At 59.9% G+C, this 26,801-nt stretch overlaps 1 protein-coding gene across 1 annotated transcript; it reads right to left on the bottom strand.

Annotated features, from left to right (window-relative positions):
• Positions 1-1,218: 1,218 nt before the first annotated feature.
• PPP1R13L (protein phosphatase 1 regulatory subunit 13 like) lies at positions 1,219-20,924 on the bottom strand. Its single transcript, XM_087970311.1, is given in 21 exon segments — positions 1,219-2,745; positions 2,889-3,088; positions 3,297-3,395; positions 3,398-3,462; positions 3,598-3,731; positions 4,330-4,467; positions 4,849-4,931; positions 4,934-5,071; positions 5,074-5,220; positions 5,223-5,360; positions 5,625-6,006; positions 6,143-6,237; positions 6,533-6,631; positions 7,462-7,618; positions 7,621-8,004; positions 8,448-8,578; positions 12,008-12,114; positions 18,156-20,081; positions 20,270-20,311; positions 20,648-20,727; positions 20,850-20,924. Coding segments are annotated over 17 exon segments (2,502 nt in total). The 5' UTR covers positions 12,063-12,114; positions 18,156-20,081; positions 20,270-20,311; positions 20,648-20,727; positions 20,850-20,924; the 3' UTR covers positions 1,219-2,688.
• Positions 20,925-26,801: the final 5,877 nt, after the last annotated feature.

Genomic DNA, 26,801 nt, shown 5'->3' with positions numbered 1-26,801 from the left:
AGGCGTCACGAGCCGCTCAAGAGATGACCGTACGGCGTGCCTGCCATTTAGGCTGAAGAAGCCGAATTCAGACATCATGGATTCATCAGCTTGCCCCACTAGGCTGAAATCTTGCTGTGCGCTCCTGGGACCGACAGGCTGCGGGAGGAAAGTGGTTGCAATTCCTCCTGCGTTCTTCACCCGTTGAATTGTCTTCCTTAATTACATCATCATTTAGATGCAACCCCCAAAGCTCCCCGCCACCCCAGTTTCTTACCAGCAACCCAACCCGAGGTTTCCTGTAGAAATGACCCATTTGCTGTAAATCATCTATGACTGTTGCTAGGTTTATTCCAAATCAAATGCAGTTTTATTACAAGGGAAAAAAATGATCCAAGGAGAAAACAAGGCTACAGTTGCTGTAAACTTAGGTTAACAGAAGCAGCGTGTAACGGCTGTCCGACGTTTCTGCCAATGAACGCCAAACTGACCAGCCAGCTCTCGAAGTGGCCTCATTGAGACCCCTTGGTCCAGCAGGCCTTTTCACACCCTGCTGGGGGCATTTTGCTCTTTGCAAGGGAAGGCAGGGAGATGGAAGGGCTGAGGCTGCTGTAGTGGGGGGGGACTCCTGGCATCCCGTTCCCAGAGAAGCCCAGCGTTATTGGGGCAGGGCCATTTTGAATCAAAGTCACCCAAATCATAATGGAATCTGCATAATGTCAGTCTGGCCTTTTCAAATCAAAAGTGATTTTTACCCCATCAGAGGTGCAGTTGCATGTTTTGGGCAACCTCTTGTGCTCGCATACAGCAAGGATGTTACCCGATCAGTTGAGACCGACTCTTGGCGATCCTGTGGCCCAGGTCTCTCCACACCTTCCGATCTTGCGCTTCTTTGAGTTGTTCTCTGCTCTGGCTCGTGCCAGCTTTGACTGTCCCCAACCACCGTCTTCTCTGGCAGCCACACTTCCTTTTGTTGCTAACTCTTCCCAACACAAATGCTTTTTTCTCCATTGAATTCCTCTGCAAGACGTGGCCAAAGCAAGTGGGATGTGATTTTGCCTTCTAGTGACATGTCTGGCGTCATGTGCTCCAGTGCTTGCCTGTTGGGCACCTTTGCTGTCCAAGAAAGGCCACCTCTGAAGTCATTACGCAGATTGGTGGGTGGGTGGCATTCCAGCCCACATCCAGATGTTTCCTCCTTGCACAGAGCCCCCCCATCGCATTGAACACAGCTACCACTTTTGTCCAGTTAGACCATTTTATTATGGAATGCTACATTTTCTAGCCAGGGCTACCAACAATCCCAGGAAGGGCTCCCCAGCGACTGCTCCTCCCTCCCTGGATCTAGGTCTAGCCAAGCCTCAACTGAAGCAGCCTTCAGATGTGGGACCTGCAGGTCACAGACCCCCAACCTGCATAGAGCTATTCCTGAAAGGCCCCATCCCCCCTTAAAGGCACAAAATCGCCTCCCTGGCGCCAACCAAAGGCACCCCAGAAGCTTCGGGAGACGTCGTAGCATCCCGGCCCAAATTAAGGCGCAGCGTGAAAGGAAGAGGCCCCTTGGCCAGGCAAAGCTCTCACAGAGGCCCCACGCTGCCTTGGCAGGCACAGAATCCAAGCTTTGGCACGCAAGTTGCAGCTTCTGCCCAGGTGGGCAAAAAGAAGGCACTGGGCAGGGGCAGCATCCTCCCTCCCTCCCACCCCAATGATCATTCCAGCTTCAGAGTAGGCACAATGACCACCAACATCATGTGAAGCTCTCTTGCTGCAGCTGGAACATCAGCCTGTGGGCAGGACCAGCAAGGAAGGAGCCCAGCTGCTGCCCAGCTGCACGGCCTCTGTTGGCTCTCAGCAGGGCAGACACTCTGGGTCCCGTCCCCCCGCTGGCAGGGGGCACCTCCCCGCCTTCTTCCCTCTCAGCTTTGAGCTACTCAAGTTAAGCAGCCAAGGACATTCCCTTCTCCCTGGCAGAACATCAGCTGTAACCTCAGGGAATCAAGTCCACAATGGGGTTCAACTTTAGGCACGATTTGTCAAAATTTTTGAGAAGGAACTTCTGGAGTCGAGCCTCGTCCATTGAAAGCAAACACTTTCCTCCGTCCAGACCACAGGACCCATGACTGCTGTTCAGCTCCTGGGTGGCTGTGGCTGCCACCACTGGAGAGCCCCCACCCACCCTTCTGCACTCTGTCCTTGCACAGAGGCAGCTCACCCTTTCTCCAGATGCAAAAAGAGCCCAGGGGTGCCCCATCTGGAAAGGGGCAGGTTGGTGAAGGTAAGAAAGAAGCCCCACCGACCGCGAGTGTGGCGGCAGCCGCATTGCTGTGGCCCCAAGGATGAAGTCTGGGAGGCAGGAGCTTCACCAAAGGCAAACCGTGCTGGCAGCTCCAGAGGAAAGTCAGCAAAACTGGGGCAGAGGAGAACTGGAGGCCGAGCCCCCCAGTGCAGCCAAGCCCCAGATGCACGGTGCCAATTTCCCTGGCCAGCCTTTGTCTGGGAAGGGGCGCATGGCTGCCTTGGCACCAAAGCTCTTCTTGGGTTGCGAGGGGGGATTCACACAGAGAAGCAAGGAAGGCGGTGGGAGGAGGGGGTAGTGTGGAAGGGTTGAGTGCCGCCCTTCCCTCTTCGTTTCGCCCTTCTGAAAGCAGAGGGTGGCCAGCCGAAGCACAGATGCGAGTCCCCCCGTCGGGCTCCCCCTCCGATGGACGTTTACGTCTTCTGCTGCTGCTGCTGCTGCTGCTGCTGCGGCCTCACTCTGGGGAACAGCTGGGAAAGGAGCGAGAGACCAAGGCTGAGGGGAGAAAGCCGGCAGCCCCCAGGGCTGGAAAGCAGGACACCCTGGCTGCTCGGCCCTCCGGCCTGTGCCCCCGGGCTCCCTCAGGGCAAACCTTCCGGCCCCCGAGACTCACCCCAAAGTAATTCTTGGGCACGTAGCCCTCCTGGCCGTAGAGAGAGGCCCACCACCAGTCCAGCTCCTCCTGGCCATCCCGGCGCAGCACAGTGACCGGCTCGCCCTCGCGGAAGGAGAGCTCGTCGCTGAATTCGGCACTGTAGTCCCAGAGGGCGTAGATCACCCCGTTATTCATCAGCCCCATGTTCTGCTCCACGTCTGCAGCAAGAGAAACCCCCCATGAGAAAGCAGCACACCCCCACACACTTCACTGCCCCAGAAACGTCTGTGCCGCCAGTCGGTGCCACCCGAGAAATGAGGGAGGCTGGCCAAGCGGGGCCCTCTTGGTGCCCCTGAGCAGAATCGAAGGGCTGCCAGGGCTTTCCTGCCTTTCTGGGGCCCCAGCCAGCCGGCCTTCCCCCCTCACCTGCCAGGTAGCTGAAGCACTCGTTGTAGCCTTCTCGATATGGGTCGCACTTCTCGATGGCCAGGCTCCCGTCGCTGAAGGTGGTGGCAAAGGTGGCGGCCCGTGCTTCACCAGCGCGATGCAGATGGCCGTGTCGTTGCAAGAAGCGGCGCAGTGCAGGGGGGTCCTGGAAGGCAGGCAGGCCGGCTCAGGGAAGGCCCCCCTCGTGTTTGGGCAACGGGCACACAGGGCACCTCCTCCCCACGGGCAGGAAGCACCGCAGAGGCCGCCGTCCTTCCTGCTGCCCAGCCCGGGGACTCACCAGCCGTGGCTGTCAGGGGAATTGACGTTGGCCCCAACATTGATCAGGAAGTCCACAATGCTGTAGTTGGCCCCGCAGATGGCATTGTGCAGGGCGGTGATGCCCTCGTCATTCGGCTGGCTGGGATCGTTCAGCTGTGGCAAGAAAAGGCGGGGAGCTGTCCCACTCAAACCGATTTACCCAGAGACCCAGCAGTCTGGTTGTACCTATTCCCCCCCAGTTCATTTAGCCCCCCGCTTCCATTGCAGAGGTCTTGGTGCCCTTTGAGTGTGGCGGACTGCTTGCCAGTGGGGATGTGACCTACTCTGCTAATGAAACGAGTCTGCAAGGAAACCACCAAGCTCAGAGATCCCCAAGGGCCCCACAGCCTCCTCCCCTCCCCTCCCTCTTTTCCTTTTCCCCCTCTTTCCTTCCCTTCCCTTCCTCTCTGCAAACCCCACTCCCTTCTGGCACTGAGGATGCTGCCTAGTTTGGGTGCGAGGAAACCGCCAGCTCAGAGAGCCCCAAGGGCCCCACAGGTCAGTCCAGCTCTGCAACTTCCCTTCCACGAGCCCCCTTTTATTCCAGGGCTGGAGTCTCAACACTGCAGGGCGTTGCAGTTCCTGGGACCGACCTGCCTTGGACAGCTGCCCTTCGCCTTAAGAGGAGACCAAGAGCCACTCGCCGTAACAGCCGCAGCACGTTCGGTCAAGGGAAGGTGCCCCACCCGAGGGCTGCCAGCCGCCAGCTCACCTCCTTCACCGCCTCCTTGACCACCTCCAGCTCGCCGGTTAGGGCTGCATCCAGCAGCAGCACCAGGGGGTTGAGCCGCGCTTTCTTGGTCGTCCGTTTCCGGGGGGAAGAGACCTTGCGCAGCACCGAGCGCTTCTCCTGCAGAGCAGCCCAGGGCGCCATCAAGGCCAGCCCCCCTCCACACAAAGGCCCGTTTCCCGCTACCGGCTCCTGGGAGCCCCTTCCACAGCCCGGGGGAGGGAGGAACGATCGGGATCAGAGGCCCCCTCCCGGCCCAAGTGAGCAGCCCTCCCTTCCAGGGGCTCCTGGGTCCTTCGAGGGGAGGGGCCGCAGAGCTGCACAGAATCACCAGGGGGCAACCCAAGGGGGAGCATTTTTGAGGCCCCCAGTCCAGCCAGCCAGAAGGTGGAGCCACTGCCCCCTCAGGAGGAGGAGGAGGAGCAGCCTCCAGGGTTGCAAAGGGGCCTCCTGCTGGGGGAGGGGAAAGTGGGCAAAACAGCTGCCAAACTCTCCACTTACCGGGCTGGGCATTGGAGAGGGAGTGGCCGGACTCTCTGGGGCTGGCGGAGGGGTCCTCGCAGGGCTGGCGGTTGGGATGGCCGGGCCCCCTTCTGTTCCGCGGCCTCGGTGATGGGCGGGAGGTCCGGCTGGGAGGGGGTCCCCGCGGGCGCAGCTGCCTCCTTGCGGGGCTGGTGGTGGTGGAACAGGCGGCTGATGATCTGCTGGTACTGCTTCTTGTGGGGGGCAGCAGGGCCGGACGGGGGCTCTGCTCCATGGAGCCCCGGCGCTTCAGGGGCCGAGGCATCTCTGCCAGCACCCGGGCCACTTCCTCGAACTCGGGCACCTTCTGGGCCTCCGGTGGCAGGACCGGCTGCAGCCGGGTGGGGCTGAGGGCCGGGCCAGGTCTTCCACCTCGGCCGGCTCGCTGCCTGGCAAGAGGCTCTCCAGCTCGGGCTCCACTTCGCTCGGTGTCTGGACGATGGGCACGATGCGCTCGGCTGGCACTGCTGCGGCTCTGGGGCTGGCATTGCCTGGAGGGGGCAGAAGCCGGAAGTGGGAAGGCGCCAAGCCCCTGAACTGGATCCCGTGACCACAGGGAGGCCGCAGTGGACCTGTCAACACTGGTCCTAAGTCCCGTTTTCAGGGCCACTGGAACTTGGAACAGCCACTACATGACCTGTTGTACGTCGAGGACTGCTTGCATTTACCACGGGGCTACCAGCTGGCCTGCATTCACCCAAGGGGGGGGGCCTCCCCCCGCCCCTCCCCCCGCCCCTCCCCCCAGCGCCGCTCACCTTCGCTGCCGGGCTGCACTGTCCGGAGGGGGGGCTGTTGCAGGAGCAGCTTCTGCAAGGAGCGCAGGGCCAACGGCGACCCCACCGGCCCCGGGGGCAGCCCGAGTTTGCCGCCTGCCGCGCCCGACTCCCAGAAGGCGTTCTGAAGCCGGAAGATCATGGAGAGGGGCAGCGGCTTGTGGCGCCGGGGGAGGCTGCCGCCCTGCGGGGCGGGGGGCGGGATGGGGATGCGGGAGATGGGCTGCCAGTTGCGGGGCAGGGTGCCAGCCTGGTTGGCAGCCAGGGAGCGGCGGAAGGAGCTGTCCGGGCGCCTCTCTCCGGCCAGGGCCGAGACCTTGTAATTCCTGGGCAGGGTGGCACTGTTCACGCCATAATGCTCCTCCTGAAGGCGGAGGGGAAGCCAAGAGAGACGGTCAGCGGCCACCCGCCACCCCTCCTCCTCCTCCGTGCCAGCCTCCGTGGTCTCTGAAGCCGCAGAGCCTCTGGCAGCCCAAGGGCCTCCGGGCAGGGACACTGACCTTGCCTGGCCAGCCCCCATCCAGGCTGGACTCCTTCCAGGGAGCCAGAGGCGGCCCAGCTGTGTTCTGCCAAAGGTTTGCGTGCGTGTCCAGACCTGGGAGGGGAGAGACCATCATCAGTGGGACCGAGCCCCCACCCGTCTGGCCCCTCCCTCTGCCGGGGGTCTCTCCTGTGCCCGGCCCTGGCCCTCAGAGGGTCCCTCGCTCAGCAGAAGGTGCCAGGGACCCCTCCGGCACACAAGGCGCCAACCCCCTTGGGCTGGGATCTGCCAGTGGGCAGAGTGGCCTCCGATGGACCTCACTGGGGAGGCCTCCGTGGGGCAGCCACCCTCTGGCAGGTGCCCCCCATGAGTGCCAGCTCTGTTCAGGGAATGCCCCCGGCAGACTCACGCTCGTAGCCGACAGGGTGAGGCGCCTTCTTCTCATATGCCACGTCCAGGTCCGATTCGTTCCAGCTTTTTGGCGCTCTCCTGCGCATCACCAGGTCGTCTGCAGAAGAGAAACGGCCTCAGGAGGGCTTCTCCGGGCGCCTCCGTCCCGGATGAGGGGAAACCCCCCCCCCGTGGGAAAAGCCACTCCAGCCCTGGGGCGACTCCTGGCCAGATGTTGCCTGAACAGCTTCCTGGAGGAAAAGGTGGCCTCTGCCACCACGCTGCCACCTCTGCTCGCCTCCTTTTCTCCGGCACCTTCCGGGCGTGGCAAGACCAACTCCCAGCACCAAGAAGCCCCCGCTGCTTAGAAGGGGGGGGGTGCACCCAGGTGGGAAGGGCCATTTTGCACAAGCTCTCGACTTAAATTCTGCTGCTGCTATTTAAAGGCTTTTATCTTTTGAAACGCCCACATTAAAAACAGGAATGTGGGTGTGGAGTGGGGGGGGGCAGTTAAAACGATGCTAAGAGAGGCAGGCGTATTTGCTACTAAAACCCAGGAACGTTCTGAACTCTACAACGGAAATTCTGCAGGTTTTCACCTCATTCGGATTCCTCCTCCTCCTCCTCCAGTTTCCCCGGGGGGAGGCTTTTCCGTTCCTCCTTCAGCCACACACAGAAGGGGACACCAAAGGAACACTGGCTCCCCCCTCCCCCGCCAGGAACCCGGCTGAGCCAAGCTGGTTCCCAGCATCCATCCACCTAGTCCTGCCCAAACACGCAGCCTCCTCGGAGCTGGAAACCCGATATTTGCTTCCTTGGGGGGGGAGGCACATTCCAGGGCCCCTTCCGGCTGCTCTCTGCGCCCTGAATGCAGCCCGTAATTACGCTCTGCAGCTGCAGGGGAACAAAACAACCAGAAAGGACCAAACGGGTCGGGCACGCACTCACCCTGTGCCCAGGAGGAGCCTGGCGCCGAAGGATACAGGCTGTGGTTCTCGTAGGGGGGCGGGAGAGGGGGCCGCGGAGAGGGTCCTCGCTCTGGGAAGAAGGCCTGGGGCAGGGCGCTTTCTCCAGGCAGCCGCGGGGAGCCGGCCCGGCCCCCCACCCGCTGGTGGCAGCAAAAGGCCGGTAGTCAAACTGGCGGTCAGGAAGGCTGGCAGGTCGGAGGGAGCGAGGGGACCCACCGTGGGCCACGGGGCCAGACGGGCCCTCGTAAGGGACGGCCATGACCTTGGGCCTGGAGGGGCTCCAGTCCACATCCGACTGCAGGAAGAAGGACGGTCGTGGGGAGGAGGGGCGCCCCAGGGTGGGCTTGGGGGCCAGAAGCTGGCTGGGCGAGGAGCTGTAGGGGGACAAGCTGGGGGGGCCACTGGGCTCTGCGAGATCCCAGGTGGGGCTCTTCCGCAGCAGCAGCTGGTGCAGGGGAGAGGCAGCCCGGGCGTCCATCTTCAGCAGGTCCGGGGAGGAGATGGAGCTGTACCGGTCAGCCACCTGCCAAGCGAAGTGGGGGAGAGAATCAGCCCTCTTCCCTTCCAGGCAGCCTCCACCAAGGACTGCTGCCATCTCCCTGGCAGGAGGGAAGGAGGGAGGGCCCAGTCCCCGAATCCCCGTCTTCCGACATGAAAGGACACGTCTGTTTATCCAAAGGGTGAAAGGAGGGATCAGGACACCTCCGGGGGGGCAGGGAGCATCCTGGCCCCACTCCAGAGAAAAGCTCAGCCCCTCCCCCAACTTGCTTGGCACAGAGGACCCGGGTGCCCAGGGAAGCCGAGTGGCAAAGCTGCAGTTTCCCATGAATAACACCCCCCGTTCGCCTCCCAGCAGTGCCCAGTTAACCTGGAACCGCTTAGCAGAGCCCCCTTGCAGAGCCCGGCAGGCCCTGCCCTGCCCCACACAACCACAGGGTGGCCCTGGCCTCTCCTCCTCTGCCTCACCAGGGATGGCACGATGGGCGGCCCAGGATGGTCTGTCCAGAGCGACTCCAGCTGCTTGGAGAGCTCGTCCACTTTGGCCGCGGCCGTGTCCAGCTCCAACTGCTTGAGGTCCATGTGCTTGCAAGCCAAGGCTGTGGGGAAGAACGGCTGGTGAGGAGGGGCCAGGCTCCCCCGAGACCTTCAGGAACAACTGCTGAGCATGGTGGACCTCAGTACCCATTATCCTTGGCCAGTATAAGATGATGGGTATCGAAGTCCAAGGCAAGAGGCGGGGGTTGGAGGAGGTTAGCCAAAGGCCCCCACCTTAGCAAGATGTTCCCACCAAGGGGCTCCTTTTCTACCTGCTTTCTGGCCCTCAAAGGGATTCCTCTGGCTCAGGGTGCCCAACCTTGGCCTCATTCTTGTGGACTCCAACTCCCAGAATCCCCCAGCTAGCAGAATGGCAGGAGCCAAGGGAATGAGATGGCTGGTGATTGTGGGGGTGGAACTGTTCACCTCAGTTTGCCTCTTTGTGACAGCAGACCTCCAGAAGGGGCATCTCCTTGACCCCTGAGAGAAGATGGACAGCGGCCAGCCAGTGGCCTGGTGCTACAGCTGGACCCTTCTGAGGTCCTGGCTCCTAACAGGGTTTGCCCTTTAAGGAAGCAAGCTAGTCAGGGGTAAATATCCTGCATGTCTGCCTATATTTTTACTATGCTATATCTGCATTTAAATTCCTGGACATCGGGACATGAGCCAGTTGGCTACTTCCTGGGCCCATCATGTCCACCTGCCCTCTGCCAACTCCAGCTTCCGCCCCTATTTTGCCAAGATAAACCTGTAGAAGAGGCAGGCACCATCCATGGGAATCTACACAGCTCAGGATAAGGGTTTCCAGCCAAGAAGCTGGAACCACAGTCCCCCTCATCCCAGTAGGCAGAGCCAAACAACAGGGATCTCTGCCAATCCAGTTTTGTTCACCACATTACAAAAAAGGTTTTGAGACTCTAGAAAAAGTGTAGAGAAGAGCAACCGGGATGATGAGGGGACTGGAGACTAAAACCTATGAAGAACGGTTGCAGGAACTGGGCCTGGCTAGTCTAGTAAAGAGAAGGACCAGGGGAGACAGGAGAGCAGCCTTCCAATATTTGAGGGGCTGCCCCAGAGAGGAGGAGGAAGGGGGTCAAGCTATTTTCTAAAGTACTTGAAGGCCAGACAAGGAACAATGGATGGAAACTGAACAAGGAGAGATTTAACCTGGAAACAAGGAGAAACTTTCTGACAGGGAGAACAATCAACCCATGGAACAGAAGTTGCCCTCGGAAGTTGTGGGAGCGCCATCACTTGAGACCTTCAAGAAGAGACTGGACTGCCATTTGCCAGAAATGGTGTAGGGTCTCCCGCTTGGGCGGGGGGTTGAACTAGATGACCTACAAGGTCCCTTCCAACTCTGATTATCTGTTATCTGTTATAACAAAGCAATGGATCAGGGTCCCTCTGGAAGGGGGCAGGAGGAGCCCTTTGGGGATGAGGCCATCAGCCCCGGAGACGTTCAGAGCAACCGGGGCCATTGAACCAACAATTGTAACCATCGCCCACATATCTGCATGTACACAATACAGGCTGTTTGCGTTCCCATTTCTCACTGCAGCTGCAAACTGTTGTTCGAGCCTGCTGGAAAAACTTTTCTTTTGCACAGCAGTTCACCGATTGCAACACCCTTTGGCAGGGATCCTTTCCTCCCAGTTCTGCCTGCTGTGACTAAGGCACGATCTGAGCCAGGGCACTAATATCGGCTCCTGCCTACCTTCCCCTCCAAGGCATTTTCTTCCCCTTAGCTGGAATTCCAGGATCCCAAGGCCGAGGCGCTGCTCCTGGCACCCCGCAAAGCCTGTTGCGCACCGGCAGGGCTTCGGCTGAGGATTTCAATGCTCCAGGCCAGCGAGAGGCGGCTAGACAATCCCAGAGGCGCTTCTCCCAAAGGCAACTGGACTTTCTTGGTTTTTTAACCGAGTAAGAGAGTCGGAAGGGACCTTGGAGGTCTTCTAGCCCAACCTTTCTCTCAGGCAGGAAACCCTCTACAGTTTCGGACAGATGGCGGCCTGATCTCTTCTTCAAAGCCTCCAGGGATGGAGCCCCCACAACTCCTGGGGAAGTTCCACTGGTTGACTCTTCTCCGCCTTAATTCCGGGTTGCTTCCCTTCTTGTCCAGTTTCCATCGGTTGCCCTCGGAGGCTTTGGAGAATAGCTTGACCCCCCACCCCCCTTTTCTTTGGGGCAGCCCCTCCAATACTGGAATGCTGCCATCCTGTCACTTCTGACCCTTTTCTTCATCAGACTGGCCAGGCCCAGTCCCTGCCACCGCCCTTCATATATGCTTTAACCTCCAGTCCCCTAATCGTCTTCCTTGCTCTTCTCTGCACTCTTTCCAGAGTCTCAACCTTGGTTTTATATTATGGCGACCAAAACTGGGTGCGGAATTCCAAGTGTGGCCCCCCAAGGCAAGAACTGAAGAAGCTGAGAAGCAAAACATTCTCAGGGAAAACGAAATAAGGAAGTCCAGCTGCCTTTTGGAAAAGCACCTCTGGGGTGAGAATCTCCCTCTGCGGCATCTCTTTGCGGAAGGAAGCCGGCTTCAGGTGCCAGCCAGCTCCCTCTGGCCCAGAGGCGACCACTCAAGTGAGGGGCTCAGGGTGCCCCTCTTTTACCTGCTGATCAATATTATCAAAGTCCATTGGGCCGGAGAGGAGCACTAAGCTGCCACTTAGACGTAGCTGCTTTGGCTGAGCCCGTTGAACAGCAAATGAAGCCGAGCCGTCCCTTCCCCTCTTCGTACAGGTTGTGCTTGGCCATCGTTCCACAGCCCCCTCCCCAGTCAGAGAGGAAAATGCAAAGACCTTTGGGTCCAGCAACTGCATTCTGACCACTGAATGACCTGGTGGCGCAGTGGTGAGAGTGCGGCATTGCAGGCTGACTCTGCTCACTGCCAGGAGTTCAATCCTGACCGGCTCAAGGCTGACTCAGTCTTCTGTCCTTCCGAGGTTGTAAAATGAGGACCCAGATTGTTGGGGGCAAGAGGCTGACTCTCTGTAATGTTTGGAGAGGGCTGGGCAGCACTGGGAAGCGGTACGTAAGTCTAAAGTGCTATTGCTCTTCAGGGTGTCCCGTGCTCTTAGTGGCCACTTCAGGCATAAACACCCAGCCTTCCAGGAGGGCCTGGAAGGAAGCAGATGTGCATCCTTCTGCAGCTGCAGCCCCGCCATCTTAGTGTGGGGGCCGAGGGACGTCTGCTCTAGAATACAGGGATCAGTGGGCCTCAACCTAGCCGGCTGGGGAATTCTGGGAGTTGAAGTCCACCCATCTTCAAGTCACAAGGTTGGCACGGGCTGATTATGGACCTGCTGCTGTCAAGATTGGATCTCCACGTGGAGATCGAACGCGGCTTTCCTGGAAGAAGGAAGGTGGAGGGAGGGGGGCCCAAGCCAAGCTGCCCCGTTGGCCCTTTCCAAGGCTCTCCCTCTCGCAGCCCATGCCGGTTCCTTCTCCTGCCTCCCCAGCGTGCCCCCCACCCCCCAACTCACATTGGAAGGTGAGGTCCAGGAGTTCCTGCGCGCTGGCGAGGTCTTGGCTGGCCATGGCAAGAGACGTGGGCTTCCACACCTAGCAGCTGGCAGCGCTCTGAGGGCACCTGGCAAGAGGAAGCATCTCCGTCAATGGCACCCAGCAAGTCCCTTTGCTGCCCTGCCCCAGGGTGGCACCTCCACGCATACTCCTGGCACCTGTGCCCTGCCCAGGACAGCTCTGCCGCTTCCCCGTCTCCTGCTTGCAAGTTGGCACTGGAGCAGCTTTTCCAGGGAGGGGCTAAAAGCTCTTGATCCAGGCTCATGGGCAAGGCTGGCAGGAGCTGGAAGGGCTGCGCCATCACCACACGCCTAGCCGAGTGCCAGAGGGTGGGTGGGGCCAAAAGTGGAGAGGGCGGAGAAGCCCCAGGATTCCTCCCCCAGTGTGGCTTCTTCCTGGGCCGGGTGCCAGGCTAGCTGGGAAGAAAACAGCTCCCAAAACAAGCCTGGTTCTGGCTCCCAGGATCATTCTGGGGCCTGGATTCAGGCTCACGCAGGGTTCCTAGTCCTCATGAAGGGTCCAAAGCCATGACAAGCAAAGAGGCAGGAGATCTGGTGGGCTCCCTTGTCTGGTCGAAGCAGCCTTTGAGAGGCCGCTTTGAAAGAAATGGCACCAGGAATCCAATTAAGCAAGGAGAAACACGCACCTGACGTCCCACGAAAGCCCGTTCCTCCATCAAGGGAGCCCAGCAGAGCCCCTTTCGTCGCCCACTGCCCTCTACGCCTGCTTGGCTTCCCATGGGGAGGGGTGGGGGGTGTATTGATCCTCACCCCAGCCCTGAGCCTGCAAGGACATCCTGTTCCGAGAAAAGGAGGTTCCTGCCTTCCCAAGACGGAGTGACGGTTGCAATGGAATTCACCTCCTGCCATTCTTAAGCTTCCCACGCCTCTTTCTCCAGTCCACTTTCTTCCCAACTCAGCAGGGAAAGAGCGAAGCAGGACTGCATCCTCCCCCACCTCTGGGGCTCCCGAGGGGCTTGGGTCTCCTTGCCCCCCCCCCCCAAGACCCCTGTATGCCTCTGTAGACAGAGCTGCTCTTCAGGAAGTGTCTGGATGAAGGAAGCCGCTTCCTTCTAACGCCAAGAAACCATTTTAAGGTGCCCTGGAAGCACCGAGCTCCCTTGAGTTGCCTGAGCTGGGAAAAAGGGATCAGGCATCAGGTGGGAGACCACGCAGGACCCCAACTCTCCCAGCAAGACGGGGAAGCGAAACCAGACACAGGGAAGCCAACAAAGCCCACGTGGCCAATCAGGAAATAACCCGGAGGGATTGTAAGTCAACGGGCGTCAAGTCCACTCCCCAGTGACTTCACCCCAGGGAATTCTTGCAACGGGCCAATTTCACAAGCGAAATGACCAGGTAAGGGCACCGAAGGCCAGGTCACCCACTGGCCAAGCTGCCAATTACCCCCTTGGGAACGAGAGCAAAGACTAAAAATATTTGCCCCGATTTGCATGCAGGATGCAATCCGCCCTCACAAGGCACAGAGGGCGGCGTGCTGTCACCCTGCCAACCCAGCCCTGCCAGCCTCAACCCAGCCCTGCGGGGCAGGCGCCAACCCTTTGCCCTTGCCAGAAACACACTCTCGAAAGGGTCCGGATCCCCAGCGGGGATGCAGCGCACGAGGCTGAGGGGCAGGCGGGGGGCCCTGCGCACCCTCCTCCACCACAGCTCCCCAAAGGGTTCACCTTGGCAGGCCTGGAGGGGTCTTTCCTCCAGGTCCCAAGCCTGGGATCCCCAAGCGGGCAGGCGAAAGCTTTCTGCTCTTGCTCAGAGGCACTTCTCTCTCTCTTTGAAGGGGGGCTGCTGCTGCTGAGACAGAGGGAGCCCCAAAGTTTAGAGTTCAGATCACATAAGGTGCCCTATTCAACTGCAAGCCAGGCCGGGATTCTTTCCCACATTTTACTCTCAACAGCCGAACACAAAGTGAGGAATTTCTAAGCCAGGAGTGTCCACCCTTGGCAACTTTTAAGACTTATGGACTTCAACTCGCAGAATTCCCTAGCCAGCTTTCTTGGCTGGGGAATTCTGGGAGTTGGAAGTCCACAGGTCTTAAAGTTGCCAGAGTTGGACAGCCCTTCTCAAAGCTTTTAATCAAGGGCTGCAATGTAAAACAGACACCCCCCCTCAAAAAAAAAATGCATTTTAAACAGCCAGTGGCTTAGCAGGCATTTTTCCAGCCCTGGGGAGAAGACGGCCAAGGAAAGATAAAGATAAATCCGAATCCAAAGGAGGAATGGGACCCAGAAGGGACCCCACATTCTCTGGGAAGCAGAGGCAGGGGAGGACGGACGCTCCCGGGCTTGCAAAGACCGATGCCGGATGTTTGAGCTGGTCCAGGCAGGAAACCAAAACCCTGACGACTAACTCTGCTTTTATGGTAGGAATCTTGCAGGTTTGGAGTGCTTGCCCTGGAGGCCGGAACCCACAGAAAGAGTCAACAAGAAGGAATCTCTGAGCATGAGCAGAGTTCACCCGGTTTGTGGAACCAACCAGAAGCGCCTTTCTCAGCATCTGCAGCCCCTTCCAGCCTAGCGGTTAGGGCACCAGGCTAGAAAGTGGGAGGCCATGAGTTCGAGTCCTGCCTTAGCCATGAAAGCCGGACAGGTGACTTTGGGCCGGTTCCTTTCTCTCAGCCTAACCCACCTTGCAGGGTGGTTGTTGTGGGGAAAACAGGAGGAGGAAGGTGTCCTGGCTGTGTTTGCTGCCTTTTTAAAAATCACGAAGGAAGGATACAGATTAAAAACAAGTATCTCCGCCTCCAATTCAAACCCTCTGGAGTCCTGCCAGAGTCCTGCAGCAGGGTGGGACCTCGGCCTCTCGGAGGGGACCCCCCTCCGTCCTCAGCCACCTGGGCTGATGGGAGGAGTTGCCCTGGGTTGGGGAGGGCCAGTCTGCCCACTTCTGCCTGGTCTTCCTCACAAGGCGGCCCAGAAGGCTGCGAGCAGGAAAATCCACGCAGGTTAATGTGCAGCCCAGAATTTCTGCTGCTAAGCAAGACGGTTGTGAAATGAGTTTTGACCCACTTTATAACCTTTCCCACCACCATTGGTAAGTGAATAACTGCCATTGTTAAGTTAGTCACACGGTCGTTAAGTGAATCCGGCTTCCCCATTGACTTGTCAAAGGTCGCAAAAGGGGGATCACCCTGGGACACTGCAACCCTCATAAGTACATGCCAGTTGCCAAGCAATCTTGAATGATCTTTAAGTTGCTTCGGCCAAAATGAATCACCTTGGAAGAAGCTCAAACGAGTCCCTTTTAATCCTGACTTCTCAAAGTGAGCAATGACTTTTTCTCCCATGTCATATGTTGTCTCTGCATGTTCATCTGTAGGACGGGATGGTTGCAGGGCCCATCCCAGTTTTTTCCCAACCAGGCCCAGCACAACTGGTTAGACCAGTGTTTCTCAACCTCAGTCACTTTAAGACAGGTGGACTTCAACTCCCAGAATTCCCCAGCCTACTGGCTGAGGAATTCTGGGAGTTGAAGTCCCCCATTTTCATGTGGCTGAGGTTGAGTTAGATTAATATCCCCCACCAGCCCAAACAGCTCCACTTGTGTGGAAAGGAAACGGCAGCTCATCTGGAAGGCAACAACTTGACAAAACAGCAGAACAGCCGAGATCTCCAACCCAGTTTATTCTGACTGGGAAGCATCGTGTAATGTTGCAACAGCAATTTCTCATTTCTCATATTTTGCAGGGGGAGGGGGGGGAAACAGCATTTAGCTACCCAACCACACTTTTCCCTAATCCATTATTGACTTTACGTGATAATACAATATCTTCCTTTTTCTTCTTGCAGACCAAGAAATAACACAAGAACATCAGTTCAGGGTACTGAGCTTTTGTGAGCAATCATACAGAGTTTTTTTTCACTTAAATCCATTTTAAAAATGCTACATGCATCTTTGTCTCAATTTCCAAAGTCCATCTTCAAGTCTCAGATGGAGACTATTTATTTTTAAAGGGGTAAAGAATCCATCAGGGCTGGCCCCGCTGCTTATGATTGGAAGCAGAAAAGTCCTCTTTTCTGTTTCAAATCTGCCAGCATTAACCACCCACGTAAGCCACTGATGCCATGTTTATTACAAAGCAGGAGGTAAAAAGCAATAAATAGCCACATCCCTGCACTTGGTGCTGGTTTTCTCCACGTGAAAATTGCATGGGAAGAGAGCAAAACCCATCATGGGATCGATTTTATCCAAAAGATTAATAGGTTTCATTTCATTCTACCTGGGCAGCTCTTTGGCTCAACGGCTGGCACAGAAGATTGCTGCAGGAGCCCAACAGTGCCAGGGGTGTGTAGCCTTCCAGGAGCAATGGCCTGGGATCCTGGGATCTGCCGTTCAGGAATGTTCAGGACCTGCGGGTAACATACACCTGATCTCAGCAGGTTCTGGCTGAAAGAGCAAAACAGACGACTGGAGCCTGAGAGATTTGGGGCGACCAGAAACGGACTGGCACATGGCATCAGCGGGGCACTCCAGACCCTGGGTCAGGGCCTTTTCCCCAGCAGCAGTCTGACCGCTCCAGAGGCCAGCTAGCAGTTTGCCCAGCATGTGCCCGGAATGCCGATTGTCTCAGCCAGCGGCCACCAACGCAGGAAGCAGCCAGGCCCCACCCCAGAGACTTCCCACCCAGGGACAGGCAGGCAGCCAGCCATGCAAAGAGCCGGGAATAGCTGGAGGCTCTGATGTGTTGAGGGTTCGCCTGAAAAGGTCGCCTGATAAAGCAGGGCTGGTTTAGCAGAACTGCATTCTCACTCGTCTGGCTCACTCATTCCCACCCACCCCCACCCGCCTGAGTGAAGATCTGGGGCGTGGACGCCTCCTAGGGAGCCGGAAAGGCTGGGCCGGCTGTGGAGGGGCCAGCAGCCCCGGCCAGGAGAGCAGTGGAACCTCCCTGAACGGGAGCAGCCAGAAGGGAAGACCTGCTCGAATCAGGGGGCCCTCAGAAGCCGAGGTGGAGGAGGCAGCTGCCCCAGCCCAGGTCCTGCCAGGACGGAGCTCCCTGGAGCCCTCCCAGGAGGAGATGCGCCCGCCGGGTGGGGGAGGCCTGGCGCCCACCTGGAAGGGACAGGGGACCAGCGCCAGCCAGGCCCAGGTGAGCCGGGGCAGCCGGTGCCTGAGGAGCAGAGAGGCTCGCAGGGGGCCAAAGGGCCGCCCGGGCACCCTCCCTCTCGGCTCTGCCCTCCCAAGCGGCCTCCAACTCCCATAACCCTCAGCCAGGGAGGGGCTGGCGCTGCCCTGGGCGCTTTCCCACAGGCCGAATCCCGGAAAGGCGGCCAGGCCACGACCCCCCAATTCCAAGCAGACCCCCGGAGACGGAGCTGCCCGGAGGCTTCGGCCGGGCTTCCCTCGCAGCTTCTTGCCGCGGCGCCGGGAAGAGAGCGCGGGGCCAGCCGGCCGAGGGGCGGCCGCTCTTCACTCGCCCCGCCGACCCCCAACGCCGCCGCCTCCCTCAAGCCGGGCTCCCCGGAGGAAGCGCTCGGTCGGCGGCTGCTATGGCCTCGGGCAGCCCGAGCAGCGCGGCGCTACTTTCTCTGCCGGAGTCCGGCCGCGCCTCCTACTGCTCCCCGCCGCCGCCCCCCTCGCCCTCCGCGGGCTCCTCGGCCGGACAGCGGCGGCCCCGGCGAAGCCCCTCGCGGGCCCAGGAGCCCCCCCTGCCGCCGCCCCTCGCCCCGCCCGGCACCGACCTGCAGGAGATGAGCTCCGCCCGCGCTTGCCGGGACCCTCCGCCGCTCCTCTTCCTCCCGCGGGGCTCCGCTAGACTCGCCGCCGCCGCCGCCGCTGCGCTCTGCCCTCCGCCCGCCGGAGGGCCCCGCCCCGCCCGCAGGTAGGCGCGCTGCACCCTGGGAGCTGCAGTCCGCGCCGCCTCCCGCGGCCCCGCCCGCCTGACCAGGTGAGCGGGCGGCGCTCGGCTGCCTCTGCCTCTCGGGCTGCTGCGGGGAGCTCGGCCGCCCCTCCGGCGCTCGGAAGCCGCCCCGCGGGCACCGTCCCGGCTTTTGCCTGGGCGAACGGTCGGTCGGGGTCCGCCGCGGCCTCGGACCCGACACGATGCGGAGGCCGGCTCGGGATGGGGCGCGGGGAGAAAGGGAGCGCGCACCTGGAGCATCGACGGCGCCGCACTCCAACTCCCGGCGGCCTCCGCGCTCCCCGGGTGACGCACGTCTCTGGAATGGCCCCCGCCTCGCCCCCCGGGCTCGCCCTGCCCCAGAGCGGAGAGGGCCCTCTGAGCCGGTGCAGAGTGCGCTGACTGAGCGGCTCCGCGCCGTCTCCTTCCCCCTCCCGGTGTCCCCCGCCCCTTGCCCCCCCGGCGCAGAAGGCCGGGCTGCCTCTGTACGTGGGGAAGGGCCTGGAGGCGCCACGAGGGGGCAGCACTCGAGGATCCGCCGCGGGGAAACGGGAGTTTCAGCTTCACGGGTTCCGCCCGATCGGCGCCTTTACGCCTTTATGGCTGGGTTGCCAAGGAAACGGAGCAAGGCCCGGTACCCGATCGCCCCGCCGAGTCCCGCCCAGCAAGGCCCGGGGCTTCGGCGTCTCTGGCTGCAATTCCTCTGGGCTCGCAGGGGCTCCCCCTGGGCTGTGCTGGCTGGAAGTCTGACGGGCGGAGCGTGGCTGCGGTGGGAGCGCCCTGCTCTGTCCGGAGGGCGACAGCCCCGACTGCCCGCAGCCTCCGGAAGCCTCAGGGAGTCCTCGACTTACAACGGTTCATTTAGAGGCCGTTAAGACCGTCCTTTGAAGCATCCCCATGATCACGTGATCGAAGTTCAGAGGCTTGGCAACCGGCTCACACTTATGACCGTCGCTGCGGTCCCCTTTGGCGACTTTCTGGAAGCCAGACTCACTTAACGACCACTTTTCTAACTTATCAACTGCAGTGATTCACTTAACTGCGGCAAGGAAGGTCATAAGATGGGACAAAATTCATTTAAGTGTCTCGCTTAACAGAAATGCTGGGCTCCATTGCGGTCATAAGTTGAGGACTACCAGCACAATGTTCAAAGGGGTTGGGGGGGGGGGGCTGGCTGGCTTTCAAGGACAGGCGGGGCTTCCAGAGCCTGCAGGTCTCCTCAGAGGGAGGCCAAGGGCGGCCACTCGCACAGTTGCTCCTCTTCCGGGAACGAGCTGCCCCTTTTCCAGGATGCTGAGCGCACCGTCCCATGGCTGCCAGGTGGGCAGACCCTGAGCAGGGGGGGGGGGCTGCCCTCCACACCTGCCAATTCTGGTACAAAGAATTCTCGCCCAGGCAGGGGGTCCCTGGGTGGGGGAGTTTGGCCTCCCCAGGGGCCCTCAGTGAAACTGAGCTGAGGTTTTGCAGTCAGCCACAAGCCGGGATCGCGAACTACCTCCTAAGAACTCAAACTCAGGTCTGGTTTCAAGTCTTGCAGGACACGGAGGTTGCTTAAAAACTAGCAGTCCTTACAGAACAGCACCACCTATTGTACACCGAAAGCAAAGCAAGGAAGCCGCATGCAGTTTATCCGTTTTTATTCCAAGGCTCTTTAACAATCCTGCAGATCCAGGGCTAAAAGACACAATTCCACATTCTTTAAAAGAAACTGGACGTTTTCCCCTCATGAGGGGCCGGGAGAGATCAAACTCTAATTTTAAAAATTTAGCATTACCAGGACAATTTTATTAAAAGCCATTCCAGCTGACAGAGAATGGGAAAGGCTAAGGGAGATGGGTTGGTCAAGCTTGGCTTTCAGAGGTAAGAAAAATAAATTCAAACTCTGTTGCTGGGTTGTTGGAAAAGGGAGCCTCACGGGGTCTTCAGTTCTGGCCTTGCTTGCTGGGAGTGATGTGCTTTGTAGTTCAACAAACGTGGGGGAGACACATGGACACACAGCAACTTCTCCAGATGTTGGTGGTGCTCCCCCTTCCCACCCACCGGGCCACCCCAGCTGGCCTCTGCAGACCAGAGCCCCCACCCCTCCATGGGGTGGGCAGCCTCGAAGGGCTGCTGGAGTCAGAGGCTGCTCAGACAAAGGGAAGCTTGGCTCTCGGCTGCCCTTTTCCTTGGCTCCTCCTGCAAGAGGGGGGGGGGGAGAGGAATTCAGCTCAAACAGCCGTCTTGGAGAAGCAGTTCTGAGACAGCTCCTGCCCTCCTGCCCCACCCTCCGAGCCTGGCCCGGGCCAACCTGAGCCAGGGGTTGGGACTAGGAGACCTCCAAGGTCCCTTACAACTCCATTAACCCCCAGCCCCACCCCGGGTACCTCTTGCGCTTCCTGCTCTTTGACTTGTTTACGTTCTGAGGCCTGGAAAAAAAGAAAGTGATTCTGCATGGCCAGCAGCAGGCACCGAACCCGACCCAGGTCTGGGGTCTCCAGGTAGAGGAGGAAGAAAAGGAGGCACCCCCCCCACAACCTGCACAGGCCTGGGCCCTCCCGCACCCTCCCGCCACTCCGAGGCCTCTGCAGCAGCCTCCCTTGCGCAGGGGCCCCAGGGTGGGAAAAGGTGGGAGAAAGCAAGCAGGGGAGGGGGGGCGAGGACTGTGAGCCAAGAACTGCTTGTCCTCTTCCACCTCCAGCAATTCTCCCCACCCGTCCCCTGACTAGCCATCCAGGGGGGCTGCCGTTTGGCCCCTCCCTCACCTGCATTCACAGGTCACATGCTCCGTGAAGTCTTTCTTTTCCAGCTGCGAGGTCTGTGTGCTGGAGCTCACCCGCATGATCTACCCGAGGAGAGGAGCAGCTGTTAGGTGCGCTCCAGCAGCAGACCCAGGCAAGGCTCTGCTCCTCCCGGCCTCCAAGAGTATCCTGACCCCCCACCCCCGAGGCAGGATTGGCCCCTCACCTGCAGACTGATGGTGCGCTTCTGCACAGCGGAACACTGCACGGCCTCGTCACTGCAGCAGCCGGCGCATCGTTGCAGAACCACACAGGAGGGCTGTGCCCTGGGGGTGCTCTTTGTGGACGTTGACCAGCCCCTCTCTGGGCTGGCAGGCGCTCTTCCTGAACGTTCGCAAATAAGCCTCCGGGGAAAGGGAGAAAGAGGGTCAGATGCTGCCCTGACCTTCGGGGGCCCTCCTTGCCTCTTGCCTTAACCCCAAAGGGCAGCAGCCTTCCTTCCCCGGGTTGGGAAAAAGCCAGGAGGGGGCCAGGTAGACCCCCCTCTTCTCCTACTGGGCCACATCTCCCCTCCAACCCCCACCCCGTGAGAAAAACGCTGCGTGGTGCAACCCGGGCCAGGAGGACTCCGCCCTGCCCAGGGAGCCCTTTCCCACATGCTCTGAACACGCAGGTGGCCGAGCGGCATTTCTGCCAGAGATTTCGCCCAGAAATTCTGGCAGAGGGGTGGGGGCAGAGCTGGGGGTCCCTTGCCTGCCACCTGCTCTTTTCAAGGGCAGGAATGATGCTCTGGGCACCCCCCTCGTTTCCCAGATGAGATCTTAGAAGGGGAATGGGATACTTGCCGTCTTCCTGCCCTGACAACCAGCCCTACAAGGGAAGAAAGGCCCAGTTAGCAAAGGGCCCAGCCCAAAGCTGGCACCCAGGTGCATCACAGATGATGGGTGGGAAAACAAGAGACCCAGGAAGTGCCAAAGGCAAGGACGCATCCAAGCCACCATTATAGTCCTCCATCTGCGTGGCGGGGTCAGTGTTCTTCAAACTTAGGCACTTCAATGCAGACTTTCTCAGAATTCCCCAGTCAGCATGGACTGGAAGTCCACATATTCCAAAGTGGCCGAGTTTGAAAACTGTTGGCGTAGAATGGTTTAAACCTCGGCCAATTGCCTTCTCCTTGGTGGTCACAATGCAATGGCTAACTTTTGAAACCTCTATACCACCGGTGACCACTAGAGGGAGATGCAGCCAGGCACCTGGGTCCCCTGCTGGGGCAGGTCGCTTTTCGCTCCAGGGGCTGCTCTGTGCATCCTCATGCCAATCAAGCCAGGTGGCAACAACATAGGTGAGTGGAGAGGCTGCCGCCACTGCCAACATGGTCCTTCCCAGTAGGCTTGGCCATTCACAGGGAGCTATGCCATCAGAAGAGGAACTTGGGATCTAGACCTCTAAGGACCAGGCATCGTTCCTCGGGAAAGCTCCAGTGGCTGAGGGTCAGCCCTCAGAAGACCCAGCCCCATCCTGACCACCCCTCTGCCCCGAAGTCAGAGCTGCCACCCCTTTGCAGCCTGCAAGGCGAGATGTCCAGGCACCCAGGAAGAATGGATGGAAACTGAACAAGGAGAGATTCAACCTGGAAATAAGGAGAAACATTCTGACAGGGAGAACAATTAACCCATGGAACAGAAGTTGTGGGAGCTTCATCCCTGGAAGCTTTCAAGAAGAGACTGGGCTGCCATCTGTCAGGAATGGTGTAGGGTCTCCTGCTTGGGCGGGGGTTTGGACTAGATGACCTGCAAGGTCCCTTCCAACTCAGCTTATCTGTTACCCAAAGCTTTTTCCATGCCCTTGGCAGATTGACCTCCATCTGTGCCAGGAGTGCTTGGTTCTGCCCTGCCTGCGGTGCCCTTGTCCTCCTTGCCCACCTCCCGCTTCCAGCACCAGGGGCCCCAACTGGTCTCGAGGTAAGGGCCCGATTCTCTGCCTCTCCCTTCACGGGGAGCAGCAGCACCTGAGACAACTCCTGAAGGAAAGCTCCTGGCTGAATCCAGCAGAGCCGCCTCTCCTCCCAGGGAGCCAAGCCGCTCAGGGATCCTGGCCCAGCTGTGAAGGGCAGAAGAAATTCCCGTCTCCTGAAACTGTGCAGGACTCTTATCCAGAGCAGAGGGTTGCACATTCTGCAGCTGTGGTTGTTTTCCTTGTTCGGAAGAAAACTGCCTGGGAGGAGTGGATCCCAGGCAAGACCCCCAGGGACCCCCCGTTTCTCACCTGGATGCAGACGAGGATGGCAACTGCCAGCAGGTACCCAGCCATGGCCTGTCTCCTCCTGGCTTCACAGCTGCTCCGGGAAGGGCTGGGAGTGAGATCGGAGCTGGACAAATTTCAGGTGGGGGGGGGGAGTTCAGATTTAATGGGGCAAGGGAGAGGCAGATGCGGGCAGACAGCAGCGGGCACAGAATGGACCTGCTTTCCGAGCATGGAAAGCAAAGAGCAGCTAGGAAAGGGACGGAGAGGGGCCAGCCCAAAGGCGGGGCAGGGGTGGCAGAGAGGAGAAGCAATGGGGCACAGCCTGTTGGAAAGAAACACCCCCAGCCAGCCTCCAAAGTGGGGGGGAGACAGCCAAGCCCTTGCACCCCAGGCTCCTGCCCGGGCCAGTGGGGGAAGGGCAGGAGTCCTCGTGTCACGAGGGTGGCAATGGGGTGGCACCCTTCTCCCGTTTGGTCCTGTGTGGCAAGGCCACATTATGCTTAACCCAGATTCCCTGCATCTTTATGGCTGCACATAAAACCTTGACTGTGAACACAGGATGGCGAACATAAGGTGCCCCCCCACACACACACACATCCCCACCACCACTATGGAAGGAGCCCTGCAGACGGGCAGCTCCTCTCTGCTGCCCCACCCACTGGAATAACCCCTGGGGAGGGTGGGGGGGGGCAATCAGCCTTCTGCCTTTTGGTGGGGGATCCATTGACCTCAGGAGGACTAGGCAAAAAGCTACGCAGACGACCTGCCGTTTTGCTCCTTTCCAATTGAAAAGTTTTCTTCTAGGAAACTTTGCTGACCTTGCCTAGTATTAAGAATTTAGTCTAGATTTTTATCCATTATATAGTACTGCTGTTTTTAACCTATCGTGGGAAAGCAATTTTGGTTTAAGAGGTACAATACAAATGTTTCCAACCAATATAGAAATACTGCATATTTCAGTAGAAACTGTGGAAACAACTTCAACAGTGGCCGAGACTTAGCCAGGACTTTAGGATCTATGTAGTTGCAGCGCAGGCTCAGCGCGCAGCCACGCCTCTCCCCCCAATGGGGGCAAATGCTCAAGAGCCTCGGATGGTGAGCTTTTAAGGGCCCCTCCCTGTCAGCCCTCAAGGGCAACTGGAAGGGTCCCAACAGGCCAGGCGGGGGTCTGCGGGTGTTACACGGCAGCCTCTCGGGCCCTGGGTGCACCTCGTGGGGAGCGCAACGATGGGAAACGCGGTCGCCTCGGGCGGGACTCAGAGCCGGCGGACGACGGAGCTGCAGGTTGCTTTGAGCCACGAAGGGGGCGGAGACCCTCCTCCCCCTCCCCCCCCGCTCCCGGCTCCCCCGCGGAAAAGCTGCCTTCCTCGCCGGGGTGTTTGCGGGCGTCGGGAAGTTGCTACTTGCCTTCAGTCTGGACAGACTTCAGCCGCCGCTCAGGTCCCTCGGTTCAGCCGGCCGTATTTGGGAGGCTCCTGGGCCGGGAGGGGCGCCTCGGGTCCATTTGACGCCACCTGTGGTCGTTTAAGCCCACGCGGGGCTTTAAAGCAAACGCCGCGCGCGTGGGGAAGAGCGCCGCGAGGAAAGGCGTCTGTAGTCCGCTAGTTCCTTCCTTCGCGCACCGGAGCCCACCTCACCACCGCGCCCGGTGCCCTTCCCCTCCCGGACCCCTCGGGGGAAAAGCAGCTCAGCCCGCCCGCCCACGGCAGTAAGCGACGCTGGTGGTAGCTCCCCGTAAACCTGTGGAGTCAACCGAGTGGGGCCTTCCTGGTGGCCGGGTGGGATGTGGGGGGAGAACCAAAGGACCCCAAAGGCTGCGTATCCTGCTCTTTCTCCACCAGCAGGAATCCTGCCTGGGCTTCCTGCGTCTAATCAATGCATCTAATGCTTACGGCCACGAGTTTTGCAACGCCCTTGCTGCGCCCTTTTTGAGAGGCAGCGCTGGATGCAACGAGGGGCACAGGCTGCAAATGGGAGAAGGAGGGGGGGGGTTCTGTGAGGAAGGGAACGCAGGGAGTCTTTTGGCTCCTTTCCACTGTTTTTCATACTTGGCAGCTTGTGTGGACTTCCACTCCCAGAATTCCCCAGCCGTCTGTCCCTGCTATAACAAGAAGAAGCGACTGGGGAATTTCTGTTGGGGTCCCCGGTGCCCTTGGAGGAAGTCTGTGTAGTCGCTAAGCGTTGACCCTGACTTGATGACCCATAATCCCGGGGTGGGGGTGGGGGATATGGACGGGAAGGCTAGCAAGGCTGCCCGGTGGTGACCAGCCTTCTCCTCACCGATATCTCCTTCGACCCTCACGGTAGCTTCAGGTCCCAGCCCTGGCACAGATGGTGGCTGGCAAAGGGTCCCGAGGCTTAAGTACCACCTGAAGGAGCATTAAAAAGGTCTTTTTGAAACACCCTCGCGAGTTTGCCTCGCTCTCCGGCCGCCTGACAAGGAAACGTGGCCGCCCGATGGGAAAGGGTGCAAAGCGAGGCCGGGCCCTGCCATGGCCTTCCCTCCAGGTAGACTGCCCCTACCCAAGGAGGCTCTGTGCGGCATGACGCGGCTGACGTTCCTCGCGCTGCTTTTTTTAGCTTCCCGGACCAGCTGGGCGACGGGCACCGACGCCATCAGCCCCTCCTCGGCTGAGGCCGGCTTTTACCTCACCGGTGACTCATCCGAGACCAGGAGGCGGTTCTCCGCGTCACTTGTGAATGTACCCGACGGGGCGGGGGGGCGGAGAGACGTGCGCGCCTCCACGCTGAGATGCGCGTGAAGCCGGTGCGCGGCTGGGCGGCGCAAGGCGGGCGGGGCGGCGGAATGCCGTCAGCCGCAGCAGCGGTGGCAGGCTCGGTCCGGCGGGCCGCGGCTTCACGGGCGAGCGCGCGCGCGAGGCGCAGGGCTATGAATAGCGCAGCTGACGCGCGGCGCGCAAGAGGGAGCAGCGCCGGCCCCCGCGCTATTTTTAGAGCCGCCGCACCAGAAATAGCATCCTCTGGAGCTGCGGCCCAGCCGGGATGACGCGGGCGCCGGCGCAGCGTCTGAATCAGAGGCCGGCGGCGCCCCGGCGGCCCGAAACGGCCCCGGCAGCCTCTGCCCCCAAGGGTCGCGGATCGAGACTATGGAGGGCGCCGCAGCTGGAGCGGAGCGTCGGGATCCTGGACCTGAAGATCCGCGTTCTTCGCCCGCCGCGATCCCGAGCAGGACTTGGATCTTTCCCCGCCGAGCCTTCCGCAACCGCGCGGCGGGAGGGAAGACAGGCTTGCGCGCTCTGTCCGGGGCTCCAGGTTGGGGCTGCTCGGGGTCCTTCCGGTGGGGGGGCGTCGCCCTCTGCCAGCCGCTCCGACGGGGCGCAGCGTCCATCTCGAATGACCGGAGGGACTTCTCCGCCAGAGGACGCCCGAGGGCCGCGCTCCTCCGACCCAGCTGAACGGCCGAAGGGATGCGGAGGACACGGCGCCTTCCGGGAATTCGCCGCGGGCCAGTCACATATATCGCTGCCGCCTCGTCTGCGGGACTCTCTTGCAGCTCCTCCGAGAAGGCTCCTGCGGGGGCTCTCAGCCCGCTCCCCGTTGCCTGCCTTGGCTTGGCCCCTTCGGTCCTCCAACTGCGGCCATCCCACGACCTGGGAGCTTTGCGTGCTGACCGCCCGGAAAGAACAGCCAGTCGGAGTGACCGACTCTTCCTACAGTCCACAGGACTCAGCATCAGGACACTCCGCCCCCCTCCCCCATACGGGCGGCCTGCACAGAGAAGAACACACGTAGGAAGGGCAGCTTTTGAAACACACACACACCACACACGATGTGGTTGAAACCTCTGCTCCCAAGCAGCCTCAGCCAGAAGCACCTTGGGGGCCTGAATAGGAAGGGGTTTTTTTGGGGGGGGTGTTGATTGGGGGAAGCTCTGAGACCCAGAGAGACTGAGCCAGGTGGCCCCTTTGCAGGC

The sequence above is a fragment of the Notechis scutatus genome, chromosome 8, assembly GCF_049901735.1.
Source record: "Notechis scutatus isolate UNSWTSFEM ecotype Mainland chromosome 8, rNotScu1.2, whole genome shotgun sequence".
NCBI lineage: Eukaryota > Metazoa > Chordata > Lepidosauria > Squamata > Elapidae > Notechis > Notechis scutatus.
This window is presented reverse-complemented; position numbering and strand designations above follow the sequence as displayed.